Below are 16,702 nucleotides of genomic sequence, written 5' to 3'. Positions count from 1 at the left end.
TCAAAACCCAGTGAGGTGTGTGATATTATCATCCCCACTTTAGAGAAGAGGAAATTGATGCCCAGAAATTTGTCCTATTCCAGGATGAGAAACTGTACACCATACCTTTGACATAACGGCACTTTGCAAAAATTATAATGCTAATAATAAACAAAGACAACAGAAAAGAAAAACAGCACTTCTGTCCCCTTTCGATTTTCTAAAGAGGTCGTTCTCTTCGTGTTGACTTCACATTGACTACTTAAGAACTGGGTACTGTATCTTCATGTTATGAAGGATCTTGAACAGTGGTTTTAATCAACAAAGGCAGAAAATATCCAGAAACTTTAGCTTGCAAACCTCTCTCTTAAAACAAAAAATGAGCCTGCAACGCCAGCACTTCCAGAGGCCGAGGCAGGCAGATCACCTGAGGTCAGGAGTTTGAGATCAGCCTGGCCAACATGGTGAAACCCCGTCACTACCAAAAATACAAAAACTAACCAGGCGTGGTGGTGGGTGCCTACAATCCCAGCTACTCGGTAGGCTGAAGCAGGAGAATCACTTGAACCCAGGAGGAGGAGGTTGTAATGAGCTGAGATCGTGCCAGTGCACTCCAGCCTGGGTGACAGAGCGAGACTCCATCTCAAAAAAAAAGAGAAACTTAAGGCCAGCCGCGGTGGCTTACGCCTGTAATCCAGCACTTTGGGAGCCCAAGGCTGGTGGATCATCTGAGGTCAGGAGTTCAAAACCAACCTGTCCAACATGGTAAAACCCCGTCTCCACTAAAAATACAAAAATTAGTCAGACATGGTGTTGGGTGCCTGTAATCCCAGCTACTCGGGAGGCTGAGGCAGGAGAACTGCTTCAAACCGGGAGGCGGAGGTTGCAGTGAACTGAAATTGTGCCATTGCACTCCGTTCTGGGCAAAAAGAGCAAAACTCCATTTCAAAAATAAAAAGAAACTTGATCCCACAAATGTACCCTGTGAATTAAGAAGCAAGTATAATTACTGGCAATTATAGAAATTATGAAATAACAGAAAGGATGGTTCATATTATGCTACTATCCAAGTCAAATTCTTTCATAGTTCCTGTATTTCAAAATAACCTGGCCATGGCTGCATTTATGTAAAACAAACACCTTATTTAATAACAGATAGATAATTCATCGCAATGAGCGAAACGTGTCTCTACATCAATTATTTCAGTAACTAATGTTCCTTTCAATTCAATCAATCTGAAGGTGTGATTAGATGTGTGGCTTTGCTGACAGGCCGTGCTCTTTGTTGCAGACAGTACCCTAGGCCGGCTCATCCCAGCACCAGCTCACACCCTGCACGCGGGGCCACGGCTTCCCCAGCTTTGTGACACGCTGACTATAGTTGGCAACCTACTTTACATGCAAGTTACAGTCATTGCAGGGTTTTAAATACTTTTTTCCTTCACTTTTAGAAGGAGCCATCATATAAATATATGATAAAATGATAGAATATAGGTGTTCTTATCTCCAGCCACCCCATCCGAAAAATTAAACTGATCATACCATTGGGGATTTTGAATCAAATTCAAAAGAGGAAGTTAGTGGTTTCAAAGCAAAAAATTTGTCATAAATATAACTTCCCAAGGTTATTAGTAACTTTAAAATGATGGAAGTTGAGAGGTTATTCTGTAAAGAGCATGTAACCTCATTCTGAGACAAGCATAATCACCTCTCGTCTTTCCTCGATATTTAAGCTGCCGTCATTTTCTTCGGGAGAGCAAGCACCCACACCCTTTCCCAGCCACCTGCTTTCCTCCCCTCCATTTCATTCTCTCTTCGCCTCTGTTTCTGACCTGGACTCTACACTTTCTCAGCCCTGCTCACCTCCTCTCCTCCCTAAATATTCTTATCAGCAGGAGATCAATCCACCAAAATTAAAGGTAACTGCGTCTTGAGTGTGGTTTATTGCATGTCTTCAATGAGCTTAATTAGTAAGATGTATGCATTCAGATTTGCGCCCTCTCACAAGACCTACGAAGTTACATAAATACTGATTGCTAACTTTTAACATCACCGGCATGGCCTCTATCCAAACATTTAAAAGATATATTTGCATAGCAGCTATACCCAGATTGAGGAGAAAAACAAATTAAAATGTATATCATAATAAGAAGTAATGATGAGATTGTTTTCAGTTTGCCGTCAGCATGAGAAGCATCACATTTAAAGGTATCTTAGCTCAGTGCCTGCCATTCTCCATCACCTCTCAGTGGACTCATTGTCTCCCGTCATTTCCCACCGATCGGCAGGTTCAGCAGAGCCTGGAGACAGGATGATCTTTGGCATTGACTGTCTTGAGCCTTGTTCTTCCACAAAAGTGACGTAAATTCATGAGGATGTGGGAAGGATCATCCTTTTGTAGCACTTCACAAAGCATCCATCTCTGAGACTTGCAGGCTGACAGTTCCGCTGGTATTTAACCTAAAGATACTATTTTTTAAAAACTATTTTAACAAAATTAATGACTGGCCTTGGAAAGAGATTTAATGACAACCACAGCATGAAATTAGTCCATCACTGAAATTTTTCCTTCTATGTTCAGAATGATCCTAAAACATTTTCCTTTGGAAAAAAGGTGACAGACTTCAAATAATAGCTCACCCTCACATTCGGTCTTTTGAATGTGAAATGAGAGCCTCTGCAGATAAGTAAAAATTTAGGGCTCTGATACAGCTAAGGTTCTGTATTAGGAAGTGCCGTTTATACAATCTCGAAACCACTATCACCAAACCCATTCGCTGACATAGTCTATCTATGTGCTCCTGTTAGGTGTGAAAGGAACTTTGTAAAAAATGAAACACTTTAATTGCTTTTGCTCTTTGAGGTTTTTTTTTCTTAGCTGGCAGAAAATAATTAGGAAATGTTTTAAATAATGCCACTTTATATGATGCCTAGGGCTAACAATTTCTCTTTTTTTCTCTTCTTTCTGTGGTTTTATTTTTAAGGCCAAGGTATTTATTTCTTGTCTTTTTTTTTAACTTGTTCTTCGGTTTTTAAGCTTAGTCAATAAGAGGGAAAGTAGCCTTAGAATCTGAGTTCTCTAATTTAGAAAGACGGAGGATGCACCATCGTAGCATCAGGACAAAGCCAGGATTTAAAAAGGTTTACTCTTCTGCAAGAACAAAATTCTTCTCGTATATTCTTTAAGTTTCAGTTGTTTGCAGAATGACATGAGAGAATGGAGGTATTCACAATAACTATGTTTTAAAAGAATATTTTAATGACCACGTGAAATACTTCTGACTAACTCCAGCAAATCAAAGTGATTTTCTCTGTTTATCTCCTATTTAGGAGGAAATCTCGATTTTTGAATCTCCCACTGAGTTTTTTTAAACCTTATAAATCTATTTTGTAGTCATTGAAAGAATATATTCACTGAAGTTATTTGTGCTTGTAAATTTAAGTACAAATTGAATCAACTCATAATTTTAGGCCATTATAGTTTAATTCTGCATCTGACCCAGTTACAAACTGTGCCAATCTGAGTCCGAAGCCTTTTTATTTCTTCCATTTCAAGAATGCTGATGCTCATTGTAAAGAAAAGAAATAACCCAGCACTGAAAGCAAAGAGAAAATAAACTCTTAGTAATGTTTTAATGACATAGTATAGCATGCATGAAATCATTGTAATAACATTTTTATCAATCCCTATCAACCATTGTTTAGTTAACTCATGTTAAGTCAGTGCAATTTCATTCTTAAAAGTGTTTTCTAAGACAATGAAAATCTCCATAAAAGTAAATGCAATCCAAAATCTTCCATAAACGTAAAAGTTTCTACCACTTTATAGATTACAGATGACTGAAAGATACATAAATTATGTTTAATGTATAAATCTGAATCCAATATTTCCCCCAGTCTTTTGAGCATCTGCTTTTAAAATAATGATTTTTCATAACAAAAAATAGTATAAATTGGCTGGGCACGGTGGCTCATGCCTGTAATCCCAGCACTTTGAGAGGCCAAGGTGGGTGGATCACAAGGTCAGGAGTTCAAGACCAGCCTGGCCAACATGGCGAAACCCCGTCTCTACTAAAAATACAAAAATTAGCCGGACGTGGTGACAGGTGCCTGTAATCCCAGCTACTCGGAAGGCTGAGGCAGAGAATTGCTTGAACCCGGGAGGCAGAGGTTGCAGTGAGCCGAGACCGTGCCACTGCACTCCAGCCTGGCAGCAGAGCGAGACTCCATCTCAAAAAAAATAGTATAAATCTCAGCTCCTCTATAAGCTGAGCCTCCATTTCCATCCAAGAGACTATTTTGCAAGAGACTTGCCGCATGTGGCCTCAAGTTGCAGCGGAAGCTCTGTGAGGAGAGTGAGAGGCTCTTTTTTAGGTTTCTTCCAAGTAACTCAGTGGTTGTGGTCCCACCAGGAAGTCTCGTCACCCTAAAGCAGTCCCATCAGAAGGGGATCCCTGGCGCACAGTTTTCAACATGAAATCAGGCCCTGATTTTTCCTAATATGTTCACGTGCTCTTTCCAGCTGTTATTATCCACATCATTCTAAGAGCTAAATGGGGTTATTTTTTTTCTCTAAGAGCTCTGATATGCATTGAACCCCTGTATTAGTCAAGACTGGGATAAGCACAGTCCCAGAAAACTCAAAATAATTATAGCTTAAACAACGTAGGAATATATTGCTCTTACACATAAATGAAGGGTGTCCGGGACTGGTATGGTGGCCCCGCAGTCATCAGAGAACCCAGGAGTTTCCATCTGATGTTGGCTCATTGCCATCCTCAGAGAGAAGCTTCCACTATGGGTCCCAGGTGGCAGCTCGAGTAGTTCCCTTCTCACACGAACCAGCAGGAAGGAGAAAAGATGGGAGATTATACCTTCTCCCTTGAAGGCCATGTCCCAGAATTGCATATATCCCCTCGGTCTCAGCTTATGACATGAGTACATCCAGCTACAAGTCAGGAAATGTGGTCTTTATCCAGAATGGCCATATGCCTACCCAACAGCCTGGTCCCATTACTGAGGACCAAGAAGAGAATGGATGTGGAGAGCATCAAGCATCGTCTGCCACGACACTTAAGCGACGGTGCCAAACACATTTCATCCCGAGAGGCTGGGGATTTGAGGTCAATCATTACTGAGAATTAGGAAAACTTTTCTAAATGAGAGTTGAGAAAACCACATGCTTTTATTTAAGCGTGTTTTATTCCTCCCGAAGTTCTCTTAAGCCAGCTCAAATACCAGGCAGTACACTGCCAGATCCTGTCCGCTATTGGAAGGAAAATAAAACCTACACAAAAGAAGGTCAGCTTACTCACTGTCATATGAAAGATCTTACTCTGAAAAAAAAAAAAAAAACCACCAAAACAGTCCAGCCCGCAGGTTGGCACTTCAGTAGTTCATCAAATTTCAACATGTTTCCCCCCAAAAAGGCCTTATTTTCTTCTTATGTGTTTGTTAGAAAATTTTGCCTCCAACAAATGTCTGATACAGTCCATGAAATTTGACAGGCATTAAGCCACATTCTCCTCTATCTCACCTTGCATCCCTTCAATAAGATGAAAAAGCAGGGCAGGTTTGAGAGCATCTTGAACCCAATTGCTAAGCGTTCTATGAAAGACATAACATTTCTTGGCCGGGAGCGGTGGCTGACACCTGTAATCCCAGCACTTTGGGAGCCCGAGGCAGGCAGATCACTTGAGGTCAGGAGTTCAAGACCAGCCTGACCAACATGGTGAAACCCTGTCTCTACCAAAAATACAAAAATTAGCTGGGCGTGGTGGCGGGTGCCTGTGATCCCAGCTACTCGGAGGCTGAGACAGGAGACTCGCTTGAACCCGGGAGACGGAGGTTGCAGTGAGCCGAGACTGTGCCATTGCACTCCAGCCTGGGCGACAGAGCCAGACTCCGTCTCAAAAAAATAAAAAATAAAAAAAGACACAACATTTCTTATATGTTCTTGGCCTCTTCCCTATGCCAGCTTTCCTCTGTGAACCTTTTTCTGCTGTGCTTGTGGGTGCCGTGTTAAGATGGCAGCTGGTGCCTGTGGTGTGGAAACTGTATAAGCAGCTGGAGAAGCTGCGGACCCTCCCTGCCCTGCTGTTGTGCAGGAGTTTGGCATGCTGTGTGTGCATGGAAAAAGCCAGCCGGGAAAGCTCCTCCTGACGTCTGTGTGATGAAGATGAGAGCTAACTAACTTCCTGTACATTTTCCAGGCTGACCTAAAAAGCGAGATGTGTGTCCTGGGTAAGCCTCCTCGTAGCCCAGTGATGTCTAGGAGATTCTGCGGCTCGCCTGTCAGAGGGCTCAGCGGTTCCCACAGGGTAGGGTCAGCATGCCCCCACTTTGTGGCAGACATCCTGGCCACCTCCCCCCTCCCCAGGGCTGGCTCTTCCTTAGTTGTCTTTGCTGTGAACTGGCCTTAAAGTAAGGCTGGAGACACCCTGGAGATGAAGCGACCACCTGGTGATGTGCTTCCCTTTTAGGTGTGTGTGAGATTTCCAAACTCCACAAAGACATGGTCAGATTCTCTACTCTACAAATAAGAGTGTCGTGTGTTTTGTGGTCTACATCTGTCTCATGGTTCTATACTAAATCACTGCTTTCTAGTCACCATTTCTCCTGCAAAGAAAAAGCTGTTGCCAAGCATCTACAGTGCTGAACTCACACACTTCCGGTCATGTTTGCTTCTGTGTCATTCAATTTGGAATTTTTTTAAATCCATAATTCTTGTCTAACATCTTCTGTTTCTCTGGTGATGTGCACTACATCCTCTCAGTCTGCCTTTTGTCCCCATACTGCTGTCTGGATTCTATCCACTTCCTATTTCTTGCCAGCTTTGATTGAACTTAAAGGTCAAATTACTTTCCCTTAGCTACTTAGTTCTATAATATCTACAGTACTTTAAAATACATGGGCTCTAAATGGTACTTACTATCAATTCTAAGGAATGCAGCCAAGGAGTTTGGAAATTTTCATCTGGACATAAGTCAGGATTCCTTTCCTCATTTCTGTTTTAATGGACCTTGATTCAACCTTAACTGGTCTATCGCATAGCCGTGCTTCTGCATTTCAAGAAGTTCTCAAGGGCTTGATTTCAAAGAAGTCTTCATTTTTTATTTCTAAAAAAAAGTAGATATTATTCTGCATTTATGCCACTTTGTGCTTTTTGCATTGCATAGGAAGACCTCATTTTGTTGCTGAGGCAGAGTTTTGTGTTGCCATAGAGACAGAAATGCCAATTTGTAGAGACTCTTAGACTCCCCCGAATGGCCTTCCAGAGCCAAAGCAAAAAATAAGCTGCTTTTGCAGTGAAGAGCACCCATCTATAACCTTCCTGTGGGTCCACGAGATGGTTTGCTTTGGTTCCCCTTAAGGTTTTTTTTTATTTTTTGCCTGATTTTTACATTATGTATTTGTATGTCAGATTACACGTGTGTTTGTGTGAACCATAAATATTCTATTTTTTAGATTTATGCAAAGTTGTGTTTTACCTTCATAATTTAAGAAGGAAAAATAAGCCTCTAGAAACATAAACGTGGTATTATTAGGAGAATTTCGTCGAATTCTGGTGGGCAAATACAACAACTAATATTTTATGAAAAAAATGATAAAAACACTTTAGCACTGCTTATATTGCTTTCAGAGATTTTTTTGCATTAGTGTTTAAAGTAACAATCCTTATTTAAGAATTATTTGATACTAAATATAGCTAATCCTCCAGAGATAACTGCAGAAGCTTTGATAAATTAGACGGCTTTTCAACAGACTGTAGCTCACTAAGATCGGAAAGTATATATTTTACCGATGTTACAGACTCCATGATGTTTCAAACCAGCTTCCTTATGAACAGCAACTTGTGATTGGTTCTGGCTTTGGAAATTAGCATGTGTTTAAAACTTGTCTCTTTTGTATCCGTTTTTGACAACATTAAAAAATAGCTACAGAAAAAAACTTACATTTTTCAGGGCTACAGAAAAAAATACATATTTAGGATACTATGAAAACCGCAGCATGCTTCATTGGATTTTTCTCTTGTTCTACTCTTAAGATTCATCAAGGAAATATAAGCATAATATAATTCTTGTTCAAAATGCCCAGCACAGTGATTGTAATGTGTCAGTTGAAAGCCATCTTTCTAGGTTCAGCTCATGTAAGCCTCTCTGAATGTCACAAGTGTATATTGTTCTATATTTATCTTAAAACTGCTAAGAAGTTAGGAGAAATGGAAATGCCTGCACAGATAGTCAAAACAGAAATGGACACGGACCAAAAATGCTGGTGGCTTACAAGAGATTCTTTCTCAAAAATTTAAAACGTGGGAAGGGAAGAACATGGTTAGGAAAACATGACTATCTATTCCACATCACTCTGTGGCCTTTAAAATAGGCTTTTAAAATTAATCCAGCCTTGGGAACTTGGATAAAAAGGGGCAGATAAAGCAGAAACAACTCTCAGCTTGTTGCTGCCACTGCTCACCGCTAGGTGGCGACAGAGTGCAGCTGCAAGACAAATCTTTCCTTAAGGGACTTGCCGTTTGAGTTACATCACCAAGGGGAAAGGGCGAAAGATAGTCTCCCCAGACAATCTATTTACATAACCTTATAGGACATTTGCACCTACCTCAGCGTCAAAATTAAGATGCTGATTTTAGCCAAGGTAGGCCAAGTAGTCCATCATAGTAATCTTTCATGCAATAGCGTGCACATCGAAATTACCATTTTGTTTCTTTTTCTGTTTGTTTTTTACCTATTTGTCACATGAAGAAATTATCCAGTATCTTTGGGTTTTGGTTTACTAATCTGCAAAATGGAGTTGAATTGTAACCATTTTTTTTTTTACATGACCGAGACACATGAGAATTAACCAATCAATGTCAGTGTCCCAGCTCTCTGTGTAAAGCTGATGATGGACACCTTTACACAGCAGAGGAAATACATCTGTGGAAATGTGTATTCTTCATGGAATCCCTGAGGAGACCCGATTAACCCTCATCTTGTCCAACTCATTGATTTCAGAGATAGGGAAGCTGAGGCATCCCCAAGGTTATATGGTGCTTAACGCCCAAAACAGAAAGATGCAGATGAGCCGTCTTAGATAACTGTTCTTGCTACTCATTCCCTACTAGTCAAATGCCTGTAAAATAAACTACTTCAAGTACTGTAATTAGTCAGCTTTCCTCAAAACTGTCTCCTAGTTATCCGCATTAACATGGAGGTGATTCTTGTCAAAGGTAAGCTTTGAAAAGTTCTAAAACTGGCCATTATAAGACACACACAACTTCTCTGCTACGAAAAGTCTTGATTGATTCTGGCCTCAGGATGTGAACAGTATAGAAAACTGATGATTTGTGTGTAAAAAGAGAGGCAGGGTTTGAAAGATATGAAGGAAGGGAAAAGAGATATTGGGAAACAGGTAAAAGCAAGGACGGGGGCCGGGCGCAATGACTCACACCTGTAATCCCAGCACTTTGGGAGGCCAAGGCGGGCAGATCACAAGGTCAGGAGATCGAGACCATCCTGGCTAACATGGTGAAACCCTGTCTCTACTAAAAATACAAAAATTAGCTGGGCACGGTGGTGCGTGCCTGTAGTCCCAGCTACTCGAGAGGCTGAGGCAGGAGAATCGCTTGAACCCCGGAGGCAGAGGTTGCAGTGAGCCAAGATCACACCACTGACCTCTAGCCTGGTGGCAGAGTGAGACTCCATCGCATAAAAAAAAAAAAAAAAAAAAAAAAGCAAGGACGGTGCTGGCTGCCCCACACAGGAACACACGTTCTCCAGCCATGGACGTGGGATCCAGGAAGCTGCAGGTTTGCAGCAATCACCAAATTTTCATAATGGTCAATGGGACAGTTCATTTAAATGATTGATGAGGTGGGTTGAGTTAAAGGTATTAAACTAGTAGAATTATAATGATGATAACTAAAAAGGGATATACGGACTTTAAAAGTTGATTGTTTTATATTAATGAACAATTTGATTTTTAAAGCGGTATTCACATTTTAACAAAAGAGCAATGAAATAAAACCAACCAGTTTTACAAAGCATCGGATGCCATGATGTAGAAGTTGAAACTTTTACTCAATTTTAAAATATTAAAATAGTTTAAATGTGTGAAAACAGGGATGCCAATTTTAGAGCATAATGAAATATATTTTACACAACATTTTCTCTTAAGAATAAATAATATTTTCTTATTCATAACTTTATTATGCACTGCAAATGGTGCTATGATTGTTTTGGGGAAAGAGTAGTAGCTGTCTTGGTATATGATATGCAGTCTGGCATATTAGACATTTTCAAGTTACTTTTGAGTACAGTATTTTTCAGTGACTAACATGTACATTCTCAAAATCATATGGCTTTAATGCATACTCTTTGGCCAGAAGTTTTACTCCTGGGAATATATTCTAAAGAATGGTTCAAAAGAAGAAAATAGCTCTTTGCATAAAAAATGTGTATAGCATTGCTATTTATGATAGCAAAAAAAAAGACTAGACCAATTCTAACTTCAAAACTAAAAAAAAAGAGAGGAATGGTTAAGAAAACTATGATATGTAGACACACGTGGGAGAACATTATTCTGCAGACATTTGAAATAAGAAAGAAGACTGAGAAAAAAAGACTGGAAAGTTATTACAAAATAATATTAATGGCAATTGATGTATACAAATCTTACTTCTGCATGAAAGTTTTATACATATATAAAGTTTTATTGGACTGGAAGAGAACTTGAAATAGGTAATATGATACAGGCTTATCAATGACTTACAATTACTATCTTATATATTTAAATTGATTTAATAATATCTTGAATTAAATGACCTTTAAGATGGTTGGAAAATTGGTTAGTCATAATTTTTCTTAAAATATGAATATCTTCCAATTTTAATAATAGAGACATCATTAGTAGTCTTATATTGATTTACAGGAGTAAACTATTTCACTCTTAAGTCATAATTGTGTGCAGTAATTCTTACGCACTCTAGTTTTAAATATTCTATCCACAGACTGTTGAGTGAAATTTCTAAGAACACTGTTAATAAAGGTTTCCAATTAACCGAGTCAGAGCTTACAGTTTTAGTACTGTGAGTACCTAGTCTTATGCTAGATAGACAAGTAGGACAGAAAGGGGGTGGATAAAGAATTTAGGAAGTGGGTGAATCATTGACTCATAGACTGAAAGGAACCTCAGAGTTATCCATCCAAGCTTGGACCAGTGGGGTTTCTATGGACAATTGGCAGGAAGAGATTTCAGCCTATCAGTAATCCACTCATAACTATGGAAATCTAAGAACTGGTCCCAAAGTCTAAGGACATGGATCTAATAGCTATTTCAGTAGTCATCAAACAGTCACTTATATAATTGCCATGCAAATTCTGATTTTACCCTGTAGCTATCATTTAGAAGCAAATGCTTTTGAAATGTATTATGAATGATTTGTTTGCATTTCTCCCCTAAAAGGTAAAGTTTAGGTAGTCAATATAAATTACACTGAGTTTATATATTCAACAAACATGTTAACTTTCATTCACTGAAAATATTAATGTGGGTATATGGGATGCTAAGGCTTGTCATTTCCAATATTATAAGTATCTATTACAGATACTGGTCTTGATGCTTAGTTTAAAAAGAAAAGAAACTCTTTTGAGAGTTCAGTGCACTGGAAATTTCTACCAATGTTTCTCTTCTAAGGTAAAATGTTACATGTTACCCGGATATTGTTCGTTGCATTCCAAAGTTCTGTTTTCTCTTTTTAAAAATGCATGTTTTCTCTCCACATTGAGAACAGAAAATGTTAATTCAAATGTAGCATGGGATGTCTGCCTATTGATATTTTCCTCTGTGCTGTATGTGAAAATGTTGTCTGTGAAGGAAAGATTGAAAGAATGAATGTGGATACTTTGCTGTTAAACTAAATGTGGTTTATTTTCTGCTTGTTTGAGAAAACGCTGGAGAATAAGGTTGTATGAAGGTGTCTATATTTCCTATTCTAGTGGTTTGCCGTCTATGTTCTTGCCTTATTCCTGGCCTTTGAAAAATCAATGGGACCAAACCCTGACTTTTCCTTAAAGCTTGAGCAGACTAGATTGTAGACATGTTCAAAACATTTGACCTTGCTTATTTTGCTTTAATTTAAAGCTCCCTTTAAATATTTTAATTATTAATCCTGCAGAAAGCTTTTATTTGGTTTTTTTCTTCCTCTTGGTTTTTTACAACAGGAAATATTAAATGTCAAGAAAAGTACCATGCCATTATCCAAATTATCTTTTAATTAGTACCAGTTTAAACATTGATTACATTGAAAATCATTTCATTTCAGCCACAGCGTCCTGTGTTTACTCATGAAAATATTCAAGGTGGGGGGGAACCGTAAGTATTCTTCTTATCTTCTAAATTTGTGACTAACCTTGACCCACAAAATGGACAACTGTACCAAAATGTAAGATGTATGGCTTTGCACGTGAAAGATCAAACTAACACGAGGCCTCCTAAACTACGAGAAATTGTAATAGTCTCTCCATCTTTTATGACAGTGACCAGAAACTAATTTTTAAAAGAACCCATAGTTCTCTGAGAAGATTTTAATTGACACACTAGGAAAACTTCCCAATACTTCAGTGATTCCTAAGATGGATAACTCTGTCTCCCTCTCTGCTCTGCTGGCTGTGTAACGAGTAACTATGAGCTTCAAAGACATATAGAACATGTTGTAACCTTACTTTTACACCCACTGGGAGACGGTAAAAGTGGACCTCAGTGTAAAAAAGACCTACGGTGATCATCCCATCATTCCAAAGTTACATGCTTAGAAGGGTCATTTGAAAATGGCAGTATTAAGACACTCACTGTTATTCAATTACATGCGATTACTTCCACAGCACCAGGAAAATGCCTTTTCAAACTTTCCTTTCAAATTCCTTCTCCTTTCTGATACATGAGTTAAATCAGCCTGAAGGTGTCACACGTTGTCTTGAAGATTCTCTCTGTGTGTTTCTTTTTCGTGCCCGTTTTGTCCCTGAGAGACGTTCAGGAGTTATCAGCTTCCCGTTGGCCTCTGCCCACACTGTGAGTCGAGAGTGAGACCCCTGGGAAGGCTTATTCATGGACCTAACCCCTTGTCCCCCATATCTGAGCACACACTGGGGATCCAGACCCACTGCCCACACTCTGCTCACCTGGAGCAGAACAGGCTGACAATAGCCTCCTCCTTGCAGCAGGTCCTGGCATGTGACCTGGTGCCTTTATCACCATCAAGTCCCTCCTTGCTCCTCACAGACCTGAAACTTGGCAAAAAGCAACTCCGGATGAGACTGGCTCTCACAGAGTACAGCCAGAAAGGTGTTCTTGTTGCGGGAAAGTCTGTATTTTGGAAAGAACAGGTTAGCAGTGATAATCACTTGAAATCTCACTGAAGGTTAGGTGCAGTCACTATGCCTGTAATCCCAGCACTTTGGAAGGCCAAAGCCCAGGAGTTCAAGACCAGCCTGGACAACATAGCAAAACACCATCTCTACAAAAATAAAAATAAAAAATTAGTCAGGCACGATGGCATGCGCCTGTAGTCCCAGCTGCTCAGTAGGCTGAGGTGGGAAGATCACTTGGGCCAGGGAGATCAAGGCTACAATAAGCCATGATGATGGCCCTGCACTCCCGCCTGGGCAACAGAGCAAGACCCTGTCTCAAACAAACAAACAAACAAAAAGATTGCTTAACTGGAAAATACTAAATACGACTTGTCATTCTAAAGCTTTTGTTTGTTCTCTTATTTACCCAAACGATGATAAGATCACATGATAAAAAATAAATTCCAGGGCTGTTTAGGTTTATTGTATTACCAACATGTTATATTAAACAGCTTTCAAAGTGTTTATGAATGAAAGATATGTTACATTTTCAAAGTCCTGATCTGTATATTAGAAAACATTGTTTATTAAATTTATATTTGATTATAGCCTGAATTAGTGGGATTTTAGGGTGTTGTTTAGTTGCTTTCATTTAAAAATAAGTTTTGAGCCAAAGTAGGAACATAATGTTATGTCACTACAATTCAGAGTTTTAGTGAAATATGTTCTAGAAAAAGTTGCAAGTTATAGAGAGGGCTTCCAGTCTGGCTCAGCATTTCCTGTTTAAAAGACACCTTTCTTTTTGAGGCATCCTCACGCCACCACCATCATTCACCTCACCAACACATCTTTCAGAACAGCATTTTTTAACATTGGATTTGTCTTCATTTCGCATTGTGCAACCCTGACTTTGAAAGCCAGGAGAGGCAGGAGGATTTCCTGAAGGTGTGTTTACGTTTCCATAAAACTCCGTGGGTTTTCTTTTGTTTTGTTTTGTTTCTGTGGTCTAATTAAACCAGAATGGTAAATAAATTTGGACAAACATGCTGGCTTTCATCAGACAAAAATGAAGCAGGAGTCTGTGCCAATTTTGTTGCGTTAGCTCTGAGACCTTGAGATTCTTTCCAGCAGCTGAGGTTTGCAGCCTTAGGTAACCGGTCTCCATGAGTGGGTGGAGATGAGCCTGGGCAGGGTTCAAGCCTGAGAAGCTCAATAAAAGAATCAGTTTTCCCAAAGTGAGAAATGCCGTGTGTATCCATCAAAACAGCAGCCCAGGAACCACCATCTCTCTCAAATGTGAAATTGGAAAAGGGACCGTGAACTTTCCCCACAGATACACAAAAGATACCACCTCTTCACCTGAGCAGCCTCCAAATCAAATTCTTTACACAAGCAACAAAATAAACGGACTACACCTAGCAAAGCTGGCCACATGCAAACATCCAAATCAGGTGACATTTGTGTATTCCACACCTGCCTGTCTTTTTGGCCACTACTCTGGGATGCTAGCTGCCTTTCTCTGCCCTTCCCCATAATCACAAACCCCTCTCTCAAGAAAAGGCCTCAGAAGCCCATATTCAGAAGAATATAAGTGGCTATAAGGTCTACTGGAAGGATGAAGTTTTAACAGGGGAAGAAGCCTCTAATGTTGAAATTTCAGGCTTTGGTGCCAGGCCAGGGAAAACAATATTTTCTAGGGGATGGTGTTAGGCATTCTCTGAAGCCAACTCTATCCAGCTCCCCCAGTCCAAATGCTAGATGAACGGGGGGAAGCCAGCAGGTCACTGTTGCTTATTAATGACCTAAGATTTGAGTTTAAATGATAGAATAGTTTTGTTCTACCAAAATATTATTTTCTGACTCATAAAGTAATTAAAAATAAATCATTCTTGTTCCAGAGCAGTAGTCAAGATTATCAACTTTTTACAGTTGGCATGAAAAAATCTAAAATACCCTAGAATGTGGTAATTATTTTCTCACATTAGCAGAATGACATGACTGTTACAGAAAGCAGCAGAAACAAATTCCCAATTTTTAAAAACCCCCTCACAGTACTGGTAATATTTTAGTACTATTATGAAGAAGTTTTCTTGTTAACTGCCTATCAAATTCTTCCTGACCTTCTCAGCTACAGTAATTTCTGCCTTCATTTTCCAAAAACACCAGCCCATGTTACTATTTATTATAATGTATGGTGTTTTCTTACCACAAATTCAGTGTCTGAATTCATTATTGATCAATTTCCACCACAGTATATGCTGTCAAAGAATTCAGGCCAGGAAAGGAAAGTGGTAGCATTCTATCAATAATTCTTTTTTATATAAAATTATTTCAAGAGAGAGTTTTAAAATCAAATACAATTTTTCTGGGACTCATTTTAAAAAGAGACTTATGTCCATAGTCTGCTTGAAATGGAATCAGTAATAACTGCACATAGAATACATCTACTCAACTTCATAGGCTAATTACATCAAATTTTCCAACTCTACATCCTCAGAAAACACTGATCCAAACTATAACATTAAACTGATCTAAACAATTCCTCTTAGAAAAAAAATAATTTTCCTTTGTATAGTAATTCACATAGAGTGATTAAAAAGACATGTCTGAGACATTTTGTCTATCTCCATTTAGAACCTTTGAAAATTCAATTCTCAAGCCCCCATTATTTGCTTCTGATTATGGCTAGCTAAAATTGTGATTCCTTCTTGTTTTTAAACAGTTAAATAATACAAATATCACTTATTTTATATTTTGTACTATTATTTAATGTCTAAATGATAGACATTAGATAGCTGGACAACTGAAATGCGGGTCTGACTTATACATGTTGACATATTTTAATCCAATTTATGAATGTTACAATTTTCATGGATATTCCTCGTGAGTTTCAAAATGTTGTTAGAGTGTTCTAATGCCTGTGAAGATCTACATATTGCTATTTACCTGCTTACCAGGCTTGTCCCATCCAATAGAATGCTATTTACATGCTTACCAGGCTTGTACCACCCAACAGAATGTTGTTAAGAATAGGAATGTTAAAGGAAGAATGAATATTGTTCTATCTTCTATATTTCATGAAGGTGTCAAGATGTTTTTAAACACATTCCCTTGTCCTGTTTAAGGTTTCAGGCTCTGTATAACTATACTCCCAGGAATGAAGATGAGCTGGAGCTCAGAGAAAGTGATGTCATTGATGTCATGGAAAAGTGTGATGACGGCTGGTTTGTGGGTATGTGCGCTTCTTCTTCAGGCAGCTTCGGCTATTTTGTAATTTGCTTGAGTTTGCTCACTCCCGTGGTTTGCTGTGATGGCCGAGCTTCCTTTCCTTTGAATTCGTAATGCCTTTGATCTTTCAGACATTCATATGCACAATG

General features: G+C 39.1%; 1 protein-coding gene and 1 long non-coding RNA gene across 24 annotated transcripts in view; one reads left to right on the top strand and one right to left on the bottom strand.

Moving 5' to 3' along the window:
* Positions 1 to 16,702, top strand: part of SORBS2 (sorbin and SH3 domain containing 2) — a 226,850-nt gene that overhangs the window by 206,128 nt on the left and 4,020 nt on the right. For 22 of the 23 annotated variants that reach the window (XM_055384907.2, XM_055384908.2, XM_055384909.2 and 19 more), the window contains 2 exons: positions 12,302 to 12,351; positions 16,451 to 16,557. In XM_055384907.2, coding sequence (XP_055240882.2) covers positions 12,302 to 12,351; positions 16,451 to 16,557 — 157 coding nt within the window. Of the gene's footprint in view, positions 1 to 1,712; positions 1,899 to 12,301; positions 12,352 to 16,450; positions 16,558 to 16,702 lie in introns of all 23 variants that reach the window. The other variant, XM_055384906.2, reaches the window with a different exon arrangement.
* LOC129533111 (uncharacterized) lies at positions 12,986 to 16,303 on the bottom strand. The gene is made up of 3 exons (XR_008679149.1): positions 16,272 to 16,303; positions 13,158 to 13,265; positions 12,986 to 12,997 (listed from the first exon to the last, which is right to left on the bottom strand). It is a non-coding gene; the product is annotated as an uncharacterized lncRNA (long non-coding RNA).

The sequence above is a fragment of the Gorilla gorilla genome, chromosome 3 (genome assembly GCF_029281585.2).
Source record: "Gorilla gorilla gorilla isolate KB3781 chromosome 3, NHGRI_mGorGor1-v2.1_pri, whole genome shotgun sequence".
Lineage (NCBI taxonomy): Eukaryota > Metazoa > Chordata > Mammalia > Primates > Hominidae > Gorilla > Gorilla gorilla.
The sequence above is the reverse complement of the archived record's forward strand: the minus strand, read 5'-3'. Positions and strand labels throughout refer to the sequence as shown.